Source organism: Phoca vitulina, unplaced genomic scaffold (assembly GCF_004348235.1).
Source record: "Phoca vitulina isolate PV1807 unplaced genomic scaffold, GSC_HSeal_1.0 scaffold46, whole genome shotgun sequence".
In the NCBI taxonomy this organism is placed as follows: Eukaryota; Metazoa; Chordata; class Mammalia; order Carnivora; family Phocidae; genus Phoca; species Phoca vitulina.
The window spans coordinates 10,993,831-11,010,404 of record NW_022589749.1 but is presented as its reverse complement, the minus strand read 5'-3'; the positions used below and the strand labels follow the sequence as shown (position 1 = coordinate 11,010,404).

At 61.5% G+C, this 16,574-nt stretch overlaps 1 protein-coding gene across 2 annotated transcripts; it reads right to left on the bottom strand.

Moving 5' to 3' along the window:
- Window positions 1–1,683: 1,683 nt before the first annotated feature.
- Window positions 1,684–16,568, bottom strand: RFLNA (refilin A). 2 transcript variants are annotated; one of them, XM_032431445.1, is made up of 3 exons: window positions 16,337–16,568; window positions 4,820–4,929; window positions 1,684–3,136 (listed from the first exon to the last, which is right to left on the bottom strand). In XM_032431445.1, exons 1-3 carry the CDS (start codon window positions 16,541–16,543, stop codon window positions 2,806–2,808), a joined length of 648 nt encoding a protein of 215 aa, XP_032287336.1. In that variant the 5' UTR covers window positions 16,544–16,568; the 3' UTR covers window positions 1,684–2,805. The 2 variants fall into 2 exon arrangements, 1 of the variants encoding a protein (XP_032287336.1); XR_004302603.1 differs by lacking the exons at window positions 1,684–3,136; window positions 16,337–16,568 and adding an exon at window positions 5,628–9,652 and having other exon boundaries at window positions 4,907–4,929.
- Between the last annotated feature and the right edge of the window lie 6 nt (window positions 16,569–16,574).

Sequence of the window (16,574 nt, the reverse complement as noted above, 5' to 3'; positions counted from 1 at the left end):
GGAAATCCCAAGGATCTAGATGAATCTGGCGTCTCTTCTGCTTGGCCTCCAGGTCTTCCGGGATCCCAGGAAAACCAGGGTGTGTTGGGGGACTTCTGGGCAGCTGCCCTTGCTCCCCACTTTCTCCTCCTCCCAGGCTGGGCCTCACAGAGCCCCCTGGAGACAGGGAGCAGTCAGGGACTCCAACTTGCTGTGCTCTCTGTCTGGGAGACCTGGTTGGGATGGAGGTGACGCCCGGAAAGAGAAGGGAAAGACATCGTCTCAGTCCCCCGAGGGCGAGGACTCATGCTGGGGGGCCCAGGCAGGGGCCAGAAAGCTGCAGCTGGAGGCTCTCAGCTACCTGTGCACCTCGGAAGTTCCTTCTTGAAGGGCGGCCCCAGGGGCACCCCCAAGGTCGCTGGATTCATCGCATCATAACTGCACAGGTCCAGAAGCCCAACCCATTCTTCCTCCAAGTGGTAGGAGATCAAGGTCGTGGTTAAAATGGAGCTTGTGCAGTTGGACTGATTAGGTACAAATGATGCAACCCCCAGCACGCATGTCCGCACAGAATCCCATCTCTAAACGGGCTGGGTTCCCAGGGTCCCTAAGGCTTGTCCACACAGCCCACAGAGGCCTCAGGAGTCTTCCTCAAAGTGACCGAAGCCTGTCCTTGACCCTCCTGGTTTTCACCCCCTGGCCCCACCCTGCTAGAGACCATCCTCCATCAAAGGCAGGTAGCCAAGTGGGTACGATCCTGGCCCTGCCTCCCACTCGCTGTGTGACCTCAGGCAAGTTACTTAACCTCTCTGTGCCTTACTCCTCTGTAAAATGGAGATACGGGAATGCACCATCTCAGCAGGTACGGCTGACCGGAGTGAAACCACATGGGATGTTTCTTCCAGCATCGGGAGCATACTGGGTGCTGAAGGAGTCAGCTAGGACAGCTTTACAATTATGCCATCTGACACACCGGCAGGCTCAGGGCCCGGCATCAGGAGGCCACAAATGACCCTGCCCATTGTACTCCTGCGACCCACCCCCTCGAATGAGGGATCTGTCCCCTGCAAAAAGCCTCTATGTCAAAACACACCCCACTGCTCAGCCCACCAACTCCAGAGGCCCGGGGGGGGGGGGGCAAATTCCAGTCTGACTTTGCAATTCCCAGGGGACAGTGTCCCGTGGCTGTCAAGTGTCTCCCTAATAGCACTCACAACCCGGGGCCCCAGGGGCCACTCCGAAGACGTGGACAAGGTGGAGAGAAGGTGTAATAGGGGTTGGGACAACCTTCTCTGCAGAGGCAGCTGGGGCTCTTCTCGGGGGAGGGGTTGGTGGTATCAGTGCAGGGGGCTGAGATGCTGGGCACAAAGCATTTGGGTACCAAAAAAATGCAGATTCCCAGGATCCTTTGGACCCACCCCCAGACCCGAATCCGATGGTGGGGCCTGGGTCTCTGCATTTATTCACCAGCTCTTGGGTGAAGCCGTGCCCACTGGGGCTAAGGGGATGGGGTACAGGTTCTGAGCCTTCTGAGCACCTCCCTGTTCCCTGTGAGCAGAGGAGAGGCTGAGGGGAGGCGGGGTTCCCTGAAGCTAAGCCTGGGTGGGAAGAAGAGGGATGGTCACAGAGTACAGGGGCCTATGAAAACCTGTCCCCCCATCCCATGGGATCTGAGGGGCTCAGAAACACAGAAGGGGGAGCCTCTTTGGGTTTGCACATTTTATTAAGATGATCAGTCAGGTTCTTAAGTTATTTGTTAATCAGACTGTGGAGAGAACATGCACCGTCTGTGTAGGTCTATAAAAATATATCAGGCACTCTGCCTCTCTTGGACGTGAGCTCGGAGCTGCTTCTCTCACCCCCACTGTGGGGGGTGACCAAGGGAGTGGCGGGGCAGCCCCCTACCCGCCGGGTCCGTTCAGGCCACACTGGGGGCTCCTGGGGCACCAGACCGTGGTGCCTAGGCCCTGGCGCGTCCCGGCATCACACGCCAGGTGAGCCCTGCGGCCCGTGTGGCATCACCACGTGCAGAAACCCCCATAGTATCTCTTTAAGCCGACAGCTGAGCCCGGACCCTCACGCAGGTGACGGCGGACGTTCCGAGAGCTTCGACGCCTCCCCTTGGCACCTGGCACGGAGGCTCCGGGCTGAGAGTCTTGCTCCGGCTGGGGTTGCGCGGACAGAGGTTGGCAGGGATGCCCTGGGGGCGAGGCTCCGGCCGCAGAGCTCCCAGGCCTCCATTTAGGCGGGCTGTGCCCTCAATCTGCGTCCCTGGGGGCACAGGACACGGGAGCCGCTCGGGCAAGGTCTTTACCAGCACGAGCCCTGGCTTCAGCAGCTGGCCTGTGCCCAGCCTCCCGGCTCAACGGCCCCCCGGTCGCTCAGCCCGGGCCACTCGCCGAGCCACACGCCGGTGGAGGGCCCACTTTGGAGACAGCTCTTCCCAGGAGTGTGGGTGTCTGGGGTGGCACCCCCCTTCCCTGGCCCACGGCCTGGGAGCCAGGCCGGCAGCCCTGGACAGACGGGGTGGCCGGGGGTCTGAAGGGGCTGCAGCAGCCCTCCGGCCAAGGCTGCTCTGGGCTCCACGGGCGCGCCTCCGACGCCCGGCTTCCCTCTCCGGCCAGGAGCCTGGGGCGGGCCACCACCCACCGCATCTGCAGAGCGCCCTGCCCCGGCCTCACCCGATCCCGAGCTAATAAAATGGAGTCCGCCACACTGCGACGGGCCTCCCCCACCTCCCTCCTGCCCCGGCTCCAGGCTGAGCCGCGGAGTCCGTCCTTGGGCGCCCCCAGTCCAAGGTCACTGGTGGGGGGCGGCCCCGCCCCGTCAGAGCGCCGCCGCGGGCCCCAGGAGGCGGGGGTGCCCGCACAGCTGCAGGTGCACGCTGGAGGTGAACCAGCGGCGGGACCGGCCCAGGCTGCAGTGCAGGGTGGTCCGGAAAGTGCTCCTGGCGTGCTTGGGGAAGATGATGGTGGTGCTGCGGAAGTGCAGGGCCCGGGGCCGCGGCTCCAGCCTCAGCTGGCTGCGGTAGTTGCGCCACGTGCAGTTGGGCGCCGCCACGATCGTCTCGCTGTAGGCCGTGACCGTGGGCACGGGCGCGTAGAAGACGTTGTCCCGGAAGTGCTTCTCCGAGGCGTACTTGACCTCCGAGTTGCAGCTGGGGAGGGCGGGGGGGGGGGGGGGGGGGGCGGGGGGGGCCGGGGAGGGGGGCCGCCCACTGCCTCCCCCCCCCCACCCCGTGCCGTCTGGGGGGTGGGGCTCCGTGAACGCGGGCAGGGCACCACCGAACAGAACGGCCTGGGCTCTCCCAAAGTGTCAGGGCCCAACGGCAGAGGGAGTGTGCCCGCTTGCCGGACACTGAAGAGGTGGGACTCGACGCGGCCCGTGGCTCGGGCGGATCCTGAGTCGGGCTAGAAATCTGCCGTGAAAGGACATGTGGGGGCAGCGGACGAAATCTGTGCCGTGGGGATGCAGGGGGGGGGGTGTCACTACACGAGAGGATGTATGTCCCCGCTCTCGGGAGGGGCGCCAGAGTATTAGGGGCTAGAGGTCGGGATGCCACCAACTGCCTGTCTCCAATGGTTCAGACAAAAGTTTCGTTTACGAAGAAGGCGAGCCTGCAGATGTTCAAGCAAACAGGACAAAATGTAAAGAAGCAGTGAATCTGTTTAACGGGGACGCGGGGCTTCCTTGTGCTCTCCCTGACGCTTTGCTCTAAGTTTGAAATTATACCAAAATAAGTTTCCTCAAAGAGTAGCTTCGACACCCCCATGTGCGTGACCCCCTTACGAGCGAGCAGCTGCTCAGTGGCCCAGAGCTCTGCTTCCAGACTCCAAAAAGCAAACTGCAGGCAAAAGCCCCGGGAGGGTGGGGATTGTACCTGCCTCGTCCCCCATCGCAGCCCCACAGACGGTCAGCTCGGGAAGGGGATCGGAAGGCCCGAGAGTCAAGCTCTTGTGCACCCATGTGGGGGCGGCTGGTCGTCTTAGTCCACATTTAAATAACGGGGTCTCTTTGGGAAGAACGAACGGTCAAGCGGATGCGTCTGTCTCCTGGGACCACGTCCTGAGCTGGGGGGTGGGGGGGGGCAGCCGGTTTCCCTGGCCGGCCCAGGTTGACGTGGACAGATCTATGCCCGAGGATCCTGTGGATATCTGGGCAAGACCCGTGGCTCCTGGACTCCACCTTCGGGAATCCTGATCCCCAGAAGCCCTCCGAGGAGGGCAAACCAATGCAGGAAATCTCCTGGTGGGGTCACCTTAGCCCAGAAGTCCAGATGCACCTAAGCTGTCCCACACGCGGGAGCGCACCTGATACGGGTGCGGTCAAGGACTCCTCAGTGGATAAAGGAGACACGACAGTCCCAGGAACCCAGAGCAACTCTGTGTTCACATGACACCTGCCAAGCCCTGAGCAGAAAAGGGGGTCCCCAGCTGCCTGTGCGGGGCTGGGTCACGGATACCGAAACATCTGGCAGGACCGGAGGAGGGAGGGAGCTACGTGAGGTGTGTGAGGGCTGATCATTGTGCAAACTTTCTGGAAGGTTGGATTAAAATAAAATCAGCCAGATTTGGGAAGAAGGGCAGGGGGGAAATGGCCCGGTGCAGACCCGGAGCACAGGAGAGAGACAGAGAAGGTCCCCTTGGGTCAGCGTCTCTTAGAATCAGTTCATCGCTGGCCAAGCCTCGGTTTTTCCTCCTCAGGGAGCAGCAACCAGAGGGCTGCCCGGGGGATGGGGCGGGGGGGAGAGCCTGCTGGGCCCACAGCCTGGCCCCCCTTCCCCATGGGGCGTCGGGACCAGCGCCTGCCGCACCCCCACCCGCCCTGCAGCCCCACTCACCGGATCTCGTGTGTGGGCTCTGGGTGCACCTCAATGCTCTCCCCAAAGAACACAGGCAGCATCCGGGGCCTCATCTCAAGCGCTGGGGAGTTCGGGGGGCGGGCAGGGGGCTGTAAGGAGAGCCACAGACATGGGGTTACATGGCCCTTCGGCCCTGTGGCCCCAGCTCCCCACAGGGCACAAGAGGGCCGCCCCACATCCTTCCAGCCCTGGCTTGGTCTGGAAGCCTGCTTCGTGGGGTCCATCAAGAAGCACCCCCCCAGCACAGCCCCCTGAGCCCTCGGCTCCCCACCCACCAGCCTGCCCCCCAGTTCCCAGGCTGTGGTAATGGCCTCTTCCTGCAACCCCCAGCCCCCAGCACGCCCCGGGAGCCGGCTCAGAGCCCTGGAGCCCTGGGACCCCGAGCTCAAGGCCCCCCAGGCTGCCCCCGTGGTGACGCAGGTAGTCGGGAGCCCTGCGGGGGGCTGAGACCACCTTGGCTCCTGAGCTTGCCTGGTGCCGCCCGAGGCTGAGGGCACGCCTGGGTCTCAGGCCGGCCGAGAGGGCCCCCGCTCCGGGAGGAGGGACACACGGCACAAACGTCCTCAGGAGGTGGGGACACCTGAGCCGGGCAAGGACCGGGAGCCGCTCCGTCTGAGCCCTGCCTCCTGTCTCACCTCCAGGGTGGCTACCAGCCCATCGGCCGCGAGCGCCCGCGCTCTGCCTTCGCTCGTGGGGCGGGAACCCACCCCCAGGCCCCGGGGGCGAGGGGCACGTGGCACCACCGGGCCCAGGGTCTCGCGCCGGGGTGAGGTCCCCCATCGCTGACCTCTTCGCCAGCCTGAGACCCTCGGTTCCTCGGGAAGGCAGATGGCCCGGGTCTCAACGTCACGGTCAAGCCACGACGAACGCCGAGTGAGAGCCAGAAAGACACCTCTGCTTTCAGTACAGCACGGCCTGGGGATGTTTGTGACGCAGGGTCACCTCGCGTCACTAGCCAGTCTGACAGCAGGTGTCCCACGTGGGGCCACCCCCCAGCCGGCCTCTGCTGTGACTCCACGTGCCCTCAGCGAGCGCTCAATGAGCTCAGGGGACTGGCGGTGGGCCTCCCATCCCGTTCATTTACGGAGCCCCTGTGTGCTCCCCTGGGATCCAGACTGCGCTTGCTGCCTGAATCCTCCGCTGGTCTTCACAGGACCCCTCAAGGCCTAAAATTCCAACTGCAGTGAGGGCTGTAGTCACTGGGCTGGTGCTGGGGCGGGCTGTGGGGGGACTGACCGTCGGGGAATCCTGGAGGGCTTCCCTGTGGAAGTGACCCTTGAGGTGTGACCTGAAGGGTGGAGTGGAGTGAACTCTGGCCCCACAGGTCACGGGGCCTGCACTTTCACGTTTCCTGGAACGCCACCCAGTCAGGCCCCTGAGGGGTCACCTCAGCCCCAGACAGCACCCCGACCCCAGCCCTGCCTCCCCTGCTCCACCAGCTGAGACCACTGCCCACTCCTCAGCTCCTGCCGTGTCCACTTGCCACCCGCACTCCCAACGCCCTTCGTCTTCGGAACGGACTCCTCTTCCTTTCTCCTTCAACACCGTCCTGTCCCCGAAGTCTGGGGTTGCCTGTAAACCACGCTCCTACATCTTACCATCGAGAGGAAGTTTTTCCACGCGTCTCCTGCAGCCCCCACCTCTGGGGACGCTGCTCTCGGGCTGCCCTGTCCGGGCCGGTAGCCGCTAGCTGCACGGGCTGATCGCAGTGTAACCTGAGTGCCACTGAACAAATGACAAATTCCCGTCGCCCCGGCTGCACTTGAAGGGCTCAGCAGCCGCGTGAAGTCGTGGTTTCTGTACCATCGGTGCGGATCTAGAACATTCCCACTACCGCACGAAGTTCTCTTGGACAATACTGTTCTAAAGGATATTCATTCTACCCAGTTTTCTGGAGGGTCCTAAGTTGCAAGCGCAAGGGCTCAGCCTCCAGGCCAGCCCCCACCCCCCGGATCGGACAAGATGAGGAATCATACGCAGCCCAAGACCTGACTGTTCATTGACCTGAGATTTCCTGGACCTGTCCCCTCCCCACCCAGGTCCTCCTGGTCCTCACCGGGATGAGGATAAATCCCAGCAGCCCATGCTTTTTGAGCTCTGACGGCACCAGGCACTCTCCACGCATTCACTCATTCGACCGGAGAGAGCTGCTATTAGCTCCCCCATTTTATAGATGCTGAAACAGAGGCCCAGAGCGACCAAGTAACTTGCCTGAGGCCACACAGCTAGGAAGAGGCAGAACTAGGATTTGAACCCTAGGGTCTGGTCCCAGAGTCCATGCCCTCAACTCCTACTCCTCAGCTGCCTCTCGCACGCGTAGGACTGGCCTCTGCCCACGTATCCCTCACGCCCTCGGCCACACCGCCGCTGCCTCTGCGCCTCGGCTCATGCTGCTTCCTGCACCGGGAACGTCCTTCTGGTTCCTTCTCCCCTGGTCCGGTGCTGCGACCCCTTTGTGTGTCTGTGACCCCCAGACCAGGAGCTCCATAACGTTCAGGACCTGATGGGCTGTCTAACCCAGGGCTGGGCACCTCACGGCCCCTGCACTGTTGAGAGGCGAGAACTCTCACGTGCAAAGACGCCCCCACTGACTCGGTAGCCCAGGGCCGGGCCCAAGCCTGTCTGGGGTCAGCCTACGGACAGGATCACCGGCAGCCCCTCCCCAGCCGAGCACAGCGTTCCCCAGAACAAGAGCCAAGGGCCACAGGGAGAAAGGATCGGAGGCTTGGAGAAGGAGGAGGAGGTCCCCCAAAGCCCCCAGTAGCTGTCCTCAAGGTGGCCCCACATCTCGCTGGCATTTACAGAGTGAGTGGCCCACAAAGGGCCAACTGCTGTCTCCTTCCTGGGTGCAGCAGGTGGAATAATGCCCCAAAGATGTGCGTGCCCTAATCTCTGGGACTGTGATGTGGTTAGGTTAGGGATCTTGAGATGGGGAGGGGACCCTGGGCTAGCCGGCGGCCTGGCGCGATCGCTCGCAGGCGTCCTTATCCGAGGGAGGCAGGGGGTTGCGGTCAGATTGAAGACACTGCCCTGCTGCCTTAGGATGGGGGAAGGGGCCACTAGCCAAGGGATGCGGGCAGCCTCTAGAAGGTGAAAAAGACAAGGCATGATTCTCCCCTCGACCTTCCACAAAGGAACGCAGTCTTCAAAACCCTTGATTTTAGCCTGCAAGACCCACTTCAGACTTCTGACTTTTGGAGCTGTAAGATAATAAATACGTGCTGCTTTAAGCCACCATGGGGCGGTCTGTTCCAGCAGCACTAGGAAGCCATCCGTGCCCTGGAGGACTCGGGGCGGGAAGCCCCCCTCTGGCCAGCAGCCTCCTGGCCTCCGGGGTGGGTGACAGGCCACAGCCTGCAAATGTGTGGGGCAGGGCCTGGCACAGAGCAAGCCCTGTATACAACCTGGCTTGTAGCAGGAGGCCTCCTTCCTGTGAAGGTCCAAGGGAGGGGAGGCCTCCCTGGAGAGCAGCGAAGCCACATAGCCCACACCCTTGTGAGCTTTGAGACAACACTTCCAGAAGCAAGCACACACTTTCAGGAGACTGAATTTAAAGGGGTAGGAGGACAGTGACAAGATTGAAGCACTTCTGGCAGCTTCCATGGCTCATCTGGTTACACCAACTGACCCCACCTATAAAACTCCACGATTTGATGTTTATCAAAATAATGCTCTCTCCCCAAAGGCATTATCTAAAGCGTGGCATTTCCCCAAAGGTGTACAAGTGTTTGCAGAGCACCTAATGTTTGCAGAGCACCTAATGTTTGCCAAGCACCTACTGTTTGCTGAGCACCTGCTGTGGGCTGAACACCTACTGTGTGCCAGACCCTGTGTGGGTGGGATGAGGCACAGTGCCTCCCAGGGCGCCTCTTGTTCAAGAGGGCATGACACTGGCTATAGAAGAAAACAGAATGATGCAGGCATGTGAGGGGACTAAGGTTTCTGGAGATGTTTCTTCTGTCCAGATCGGTGGAACGGCTGGAGAGAGAGAGAGGAAGCCTGATGCTGGTTTTCATCACCCCACCCTGCTCTCCCCGCCCCTCCCGAAAGAATAACTGCCAAGCTAGGGAGCAGGGAGGACGGCTTTGAGGGAGAGCCTTCCATGCTGTTGCAGAGCCGAGCGGCACAGTCCCCTGGGGTTGACCCAGGATAAAGAAACTGCCAGACCTTCTGGCACCTCCCCGAGCGCCCATGGGAGCAGCCGCATCCCGGCCGGACCTCGCTCCCTGACTGGCTACCGGGAGAGGAGACAAGACTCACTTCACAGGCTGGGCTGGGAAGCTGGAGCTCTGGGCACCGTTTTCCAAAGGGCCCCAGTGGAAAAACATCTAAAATCTACCCAAACTGGAAGTGCTGTGCGAGAGATATGGGAAGCCAGCAAAAACCCAGACGCAGGCCGGCGTCCAGCGGGCCTGGGTGGCGAGACAGCTCCGGAAGTCACCGCCAAGGGCCCAGGACAGCCCTGCGGGGCTCCAGGGACAGGCGCAGGGGGAAGGCGGCGGCGGCGGCTGCGCGGTGCTCGGCCTCCCTGGCAGCCACGGGCCCATCCGGAAGCTCAGAGCTGAGTCTTTCGGGATGCAGGGTTATTTTAACATCAAAATGGTAGTGCCAGCCCCATGGAACCCAGCCAGCCTGGAGAGCGGGCAAGGGAAGCACCTCTCACAGCCAAGAAAGCACAGCACTGGCCCTGGAAGGACTTTCCAACCGCCCTGGAACAGGAGCTCCTCCAAGACTGGGTCACGTTCTGGTGGGGGTCACCAGGCTGGGGGCCGCCGGAGCGGGGGCGGGGGCCCGAATGCCCCTGCACCTGCTCCGCCGGCCACGGGCCTACCTGGAGCAGAGACAGCCCCCGGACAGCCCACCGCCCTCACCCAGCCCCCCCGACCCCCCCCCCCCCCCCGATGCCCGGATTCTTGTTCCGTCCTGAAGAGAACACGCCGGCAGCCGCCCAGCCACCTATATGATAAGGTCGTGCCGTTCGTGAGACCTACCCCGCAGGACTGGCCAGTGACCTAGGGGGATTTGGATCCCCTTGCAGCTCTGGGAAGCAGGGGCAGGGGAGGAACGAGCGAGTCCCACGCACAGACGAGCGGAGACCACCCCCAGGCCCTCTGCATCCCAGATGGAGGCTCCCAGCTGGGAGGGCCCTGTTATAGTCTGGGGGAGCAGGCCGGCTCTCTGGTCTCCTGGGCAGGCTGGGGGTGAGGTGGGGGGCCCAGGGCGGGCCCCAGAGGGAGCGGGGTCCAGAGGCCCCACCTGCCTCGGCCTGTGATTCATGGGCCTTCCCAGGAGCCGCCGGGTGAGGATAAATAGGCGCTGGCTGGAAGTACAAACACACAGGGGTGCTTCGGAGCCCCCCCTCCTGGCGGCCGAACCAGGCACGGCCCACAGGACGGCAAAGGAAGGTAACTGCTCTGTTGTGAGAGTTCCGTGTCTCGGGGTGACAGCCCAGCCTGCCCAGGGGTCCCAGCCTGGCCACCAGGGACACGGAGGGACAGCCCAGTGGTGTCTGTGCCCACCCCAGGGGACGCACGGCGGCCGTGAGCTTTCCGTTCCGGCAGGGAGCAACCAGCCCCAACCACGGAGGGCGTGTGACAGCAGGGGGGTCCAGAGCCCCCTGCTGCTCCTGCAGAAAGAGAGAGACCGCTAGGGAGACGCCCCCTCCACTGACTCGGCGGAGAGGTGTCCTCACCAAAGCCACGTGGAACCTCTGCAACGGCTAGAATGGCCTTTCCTCCAGGTCACTGACCTTGGCAGCCGGCGACGGCTTTTGCGGCTATCCAAATTAAAGTGGATTATCTTCGGTGTGCATTTGGGATTTGTTGACTGTGACCTTCACCCATGAGGAAAGTGATCCAAGAAGGAGACATTCAAGAGTTCCCACTCTTCGTACGATAGGGCCTGGGGCCATGGGACAAATCCCAGAGCAGTGGGGAGGGGGTTCCTTAGGCTCACTGTCCTCCCCCAACATGGCACCACCGTGGAGCTGAACAGGCCTGGCGGGGGGAGCCCAGGAGTCCCCGCAGGGAGTCTCCCTGGAGAGCCACAAAGCGTCACGGGCCCAGCACTCACCCCACAGGCCCGAGGTCTGACACCCAAAGCAGGAAAACTAAGCAAACACCAACATCAGCTTGGAGGCAGGGCTCAAGGACCAGCCTGCTCCTTGTGACAGGCGGCCAGATAGACCCAAGCCAGCCGGACGGTGGGTGGCAGGTTGGCCTGGGAAATAGGGTCTTTGCAAATATGAGGTCCTACTGGGTACGAGTGGGCCCTACATCCACTGACTGGTGTCCTTATGAACGGGGAAACTGTGGGACACATGCAGGGAAGACGGCCACACGAGGATGGGGCAGAGACTGACCCCAAGGATTGCCAGCCACCCCCAGAAGCCAAAACAGACACACGGGATAGATCCCCCCGCCCCCGGAGCCTTTGGAGGGAGCATGGCCCTCCTGAGGCCTTGACTTCAGACTCCTGGCTCCAGAACTGAGAAGGCATGTCTGTTGTTCTAAGCCCCCATTTCGTGACTTGGCTGCACAGCCCCAGGGAGCTCGGGTGGGCACCCGCGAGGTCCTGCCAGCCAGTGAAGGCCGGTTTTCCCAGGAAGGTGGTTCCTGCTCGCTGGCCCCGCTCCAGAGCACCTGGGAGGGGGCGGGCCTCTTTGTCTCCCTTCTACTCGAAAGATACAACTGGAGCTTCTCAGACAGGTGAGCCCACCACCGAGACTTTGCTGGAGGCCAATTCATCCAGGGTCAAGCACACAAGGGCTGAATGGAGGCGCCAGTGTTTCTGGCTCTTCTCCCGTCCCTCCTCCCAACCTCCCTTTCTGCAAACGGGCTCCTCCCACCTTGGCCTGACGCACCTGGCTCTCTTCCACCTGAGCTCGCACAGACACCTTCACTAGTCAGGGACACACCGATGAGCCTGCCAGGGGGCCATGGGGACTGACCTCTGTCTCCTCAGTCTGTCTGTCCATTCATCCATCCACCTGTCCATTTGTCTATCCACCCATTTGTCCATCCATCCATCTGTCCATCCATCCATTGGCCCATTCATACATATCTATCCATCCGTCCATCTACCCATTTGTCCATTTATGCATGCATTCATTCCTCTTTCCATCCTTCCATCCTTCCCAACTCTGGGCACTAACTCCCGAAATCCCTACCTCCCTCTGTGATCCTTGGTATCACCCTCACGGTCCAGAAACAGGACTGAGAAAATCCAGGACTCCTGGCGGGGAGGGGGAGCAGCGACAGCCCAGCTCCCAGGAGGCGGCCGTGACCATGGGTGTTCTCAAAGGGCTGGGCAGCCCCGGGAAATTTCCCAGGATGGGGCACAGACCTCTCACTCCCCACCGCTGGTTCTCCCTACACCGGGCCCACATGGCTCCTCCCAGAATCCGGGTCCAGGGAAGCAGCACCTCATCCTTAGGGAAATTCTCAGGTGTGCTGCTCAGAAGCCCATTCAACATAGAAACAGTCCCGGGAGCCCGGATGGGGTGACAGAAGCCATGCGTGACAGAGCCCAGGCCACCGGCTACGGACAGAGCCCCGGGCAAGAGAACCCCATCTCCACATCTGAGTGGGTTCCAGCCCAGACCGTCACCCCCGCAGACTCCAGATCTGCCCACATCTCCCCCCCCCCAAGTGGTGGCTATTCTCTCAGACACGTGCCGAGAGAGCACGGCCTGAGACCCCCGGTGCTGTCTGCGGCCTCCCTGAGGGCCTAAGACGGGGCTGGCCTAAGTTCCCCGAACTGTCCCTGTTAGCAGTCTCTGCTGCATACACCGCTCTCCCTCACAGGCAGCCTGTCCCTCTCCCCACAGCGTCCCTCCGTCCCCACAGCTCGGCCGGGCAGGCCCGGGAGGCGGGAGGGCGGACATCAGGGGTCTGCTCGACCTCGAGCGGGCGGTCCCGGCCCCGGAGCTCGCAGGCGGCGCGGACGGATGGCGCGAGTCTTGCTCACGCTGTGTCCCTCACCTGGCCTGGTTCGTTTGTGGGCGGAGTGCAGCTGACAGGCGAGCTCTCCTGGCCCACGGGCAGCCTTGGCTGTCCCTCTGTCCTGCAGGGGAGCAGGGCGCCCGCGTGGGGCCAGTCCCGCACGGACCCCATTCCTCACAGCACCTCTCTCAGTCAAGTCTGACTTGAGTCTCTAACTCGAGGGGCTGTGGGGGCTCAGGATGCCTTTTGAAAGATAAAAATAAAATAGTCACAAGTACATGTTTAAAAGACCAAAGGGAATTTTACTTTCTGGCCTCAGCTTGGCCCACAAGTCCCCGCTCTGGCCTCTGTCGGCCTCCTCTCGGCTCCTCGAACACACCTATCTTGCTCCCACCTCAGGACCTTTGCACTTGCCGTCCTCTTGGACTGTCACACACTTTAGTCCTAGAGCCATCACGTCCATGCCCTCACTTCGTCCTGGTTTCTGTTAACCACCACTTTCCCTACCACCCCAGCTATGGCATTGCATCCTTACCCAACCTTTTAAGAACACTTCTCAAGCCACCCGGTATGGTGTCCCATTTAAGTTGGTGACCTCTGTCTCCCCCACTAGAACACCAGTTCCATGAGGGCGGGGACCCTGCACATCTTGTTCAGTGCTATGTGGCCCACCGTCCAAAACAGTGCACAGCGCACAGTAGGTGCTCAGTAAGTACTGGTGGGATGAATGACTGGTTCCGACCTCGTCATTTGACTTGGGAATCACCAGGAACATGACTCTCTTTGCTCCAACGAGTGAGCAAGGAAAACCCACGGTGAAGGCGGGGTGGGGAGGCGCGTTCACACCCAGCCTAGCCCCAGGGCCTCTGCCCGCTTGGGCGGAGGCAGCCTTGCCGCCAGCCAGACACCCAGCGTCAATGGGCCATTGTGCAGACCATGAGTGAGCCTCTTGACACAAAGCGAGGGGTGGGGAACGGGACCTCGGTGATGAAATGAAGCGTGAGCAAATTTGACATTCATGTCCAGCATACTGAGCAGGGGGACAAGCTGGCGAGGACCTCACCAGCTAGGGACTGGGGACAGCACTCGCAGCTCGCGCCCCTGGCTGGGGTAGCAGCGCCGGGAACTGGGTGTCAGAACAGCCCGTGCAAACCAGGCTGACACCCAGATCCATATGGTCTGGCGCATGGCACCAAAGGGGACGCCAGAGGAAACCGGGTCCCACAGGCCACCAGCCTCCGCTTGGGCATTTGACACCATCGGCTCCAAGATGTGGGACGGGTTTCTGTCCGTCTCCCCAGAGACGTGCGAGATGGGCGGCGGATAACCTGCCTAAGTCTGCACCTGGAAAGCATGCTGGGTGAGTCAGCAGTGAGCAGGGTGCTGTTAAACGTCGGGAGTTCACCAGGAGGTGGGGTGCCCTGTGGGTTAGGTGGGCGGGGCCCCAGCTGCAGGCCCAGGGGCCGAGAAGAAGTTGCCCGTGGCAACCATTTCCTCTCTTTTTATTAAAAGCAGCATCTCAAAACCCCATAGGTTCCCAGGCATTTTGTTTTTGGATTGAAAAAAATAATAATAAACCCACACAAGGTAGTTAATTAGCTACAGAGTGAAAGGCAGGATAATAGAAAGTTTAAGCGTAAAGACTCAGGATCCATATTCCCTGGGTTCCATCCCAGCAAGGCCACTTACCAACAACAGAGTGACCTTGGGTAAGTCGCTAACCCCTGCTTTACTTGGCCCTCTGGAAAATGGGGTAATAAGGGTGCTTACTTCATTGGGATATTGTGGAAAGCAAATGAGCCGATGTACGTCAAGGGGTTAGGAGAGTTTCTGGCCTGGGGGAAGGGCTATCTAAACGCCCCAGAGAATCACCTGGGCGGAAATAGCCCCAGGTTTTGCCTTCAAGCCAAATTAAAAGATCAGGGACAGCACAGTTCCGTACCTGGCAGCTAGTTAGCAAGGAAGGGGAAAAAAAAATAAAATCAACCAGAACAGCCAAGACAAGGAAGCCAGGCACACAGTTCTTATGGCTGCCCCTGGCTGGCCTGGCTGGCCTGGCTGGCAGAGAAAGCTTCCAGAAAACCCTCTTTAAGGAGGACTCTGGGTCATCCAAAGACTAAAGGGGAAGGAACTGGCTCCCTGTCCCTTTCTAAGTCCTGTCCCGTTGGACACCGGATTTACTCCCCACATGCACAGCGCAAATACCCCCAAGCAGCCGTGCCAAGTCTGAGCCCCTCTTGCAGGAAAGCTGGTGCATTCATACCGCAGGATTGATTCTCCTGCAAACCGCCTCTGTCACCCCTACGAGTCCTCAATGCCCCCCCCCCACCCCCAGCCCAGTGCTCAAATTCCCCGTGTGATTTTGGTCTAAGATAATAGTTCCCAAACTGGGCTGCACATCAGATCATCTAGGGAGGTTTTAAAAATCCTGGCGCTCAGGTCACAGTCTTTACCAACAAAACGTGGATGTCTGCTGGGAGGTGGGCATGGGTACTGTTCAAAGAAATCTCCGAGAGATGCCAAGGCCCAGGCAAGTTTGGGACTCACCGGACTGAGGAGCAAGGGAGGCCCAAGTGAAATTCATGTCGTGAGGCTTGAAGCAAGGCAAGCGTTCCTCCTGCTGTTGGGAGGATTTTCAGCTGGGGGGAGGCATTTTGTGCCCCGTGAGGTGCCGGGTGAGCATCGCTGGGCCCCAGGAAAGCGGAGTCGGGCTGGAGCTGGGCCAGCACATACACTTGGCAGAAAAGATGTTAAGACGTGCAGAGAGCAGGCAAGAATGGGGGGGGGGGGGAATGCCACTGGGATCGTCAGCGACCTCCCAATTTCATCTTGTCATTTCTCAAGTCAGGAAGGTGCTGGATCCCACCCACTTTGCTCCGGCCGGCCTGGGGCCACTCTGGCTCGGTCCAGCCGCCAAGCTGGGTGCCCACCCAAATCCACCTGAAGGCCCCACTAAGTTCGGGGGGCAGAGAAAACTGTTGAGTCTCCTGCCCTGGGGTTCCAGCCTCCCCCAGGCACGCCTCAGCTCCACGTCAACATCCCTCAACATCCAGAGAAGGAAGGGTTACTGTCTGGGTTTGTTTTTTTTTTTTGTTTTTAAAAAAAAGGCTTTCAGGCTGGTAGCCCTGGGAATAGTAAACAGGGACCCGGGTCAGGAGCAGAAGGGCCCTGGCTACGGATGTCACCAACATGCTCCGACCTGGGGTTCAAGCCCACCCAGCCGGGAGCCAACTTCTTTGGGAATTCCGGGCGTGTTCCCTCACCCCCTAGCCCTTCAGGGCTGACAGCAAGACGGATCGCTCCGCAGACAGGCCCACCGCCAGGGAGAGGTCTCCGGGGCCAGGGGTCAGGCCGGACCACCTCCAGCTCCGGGCCCGGGCCCGCCCGCGGAGCACCGCTGTCACCGGGCCCCCTTCTGGACTCGGGCCGGGGGTGCGGGGGGGTGGGGAACCCCGTCCCGGCTTCCGAGGCACCGCGTCTGGGGGCGCGGCGAGAGCGGCCCCTCGCCCCTGGCTGGTCCCGACCCGGGTTCTGAGCGAAGGCGCGCGCTTACCGCTCTGGCCTCGCCGGGGCCGGGGGGCTCCGAGGTGGCGCCGGCGCCCCCCGCGCGGGCGTCGAGGATGCCGGGCGCCAGCGAGTAGAAGGGCGGGCTGGGGCTGGGGCTGGGGGGCAGCCCGGAGTCGGGGCTGTCCAGCAAGCCCTCCCGGCTCTTCTCCTTGAGGCTCTCCTCCATGCCCTGCAGATGCAGGTGGCCCACCATGTCTGGGGGGCGCGGGGCGCGGGCCCCCGGC

Coding starts and splice junctions, on each gene's coding strand:
- RFLNA (XM_032431445.1), bottom strand. CDS start 16,543: ATGGTGGGCCACCTGCATCTGCAGGGCATGGAGGAGAGCCTCAAGGAG. Junction 4,930..16,336: donor GCCCCGGCGAGGCCAGAGCG/GTAAGCGCGCGC, acceptor CTCTCCTTACAG/CCCCCTGCCCGCCCCCCGAA. Junction 3,137..4,819: donor GAGCCCACACACGAGATCCG/GTGAGTGGGGCT, acceptor CGCCCTCCCCAG/CTGCAACTCGGAGGTCAAGT.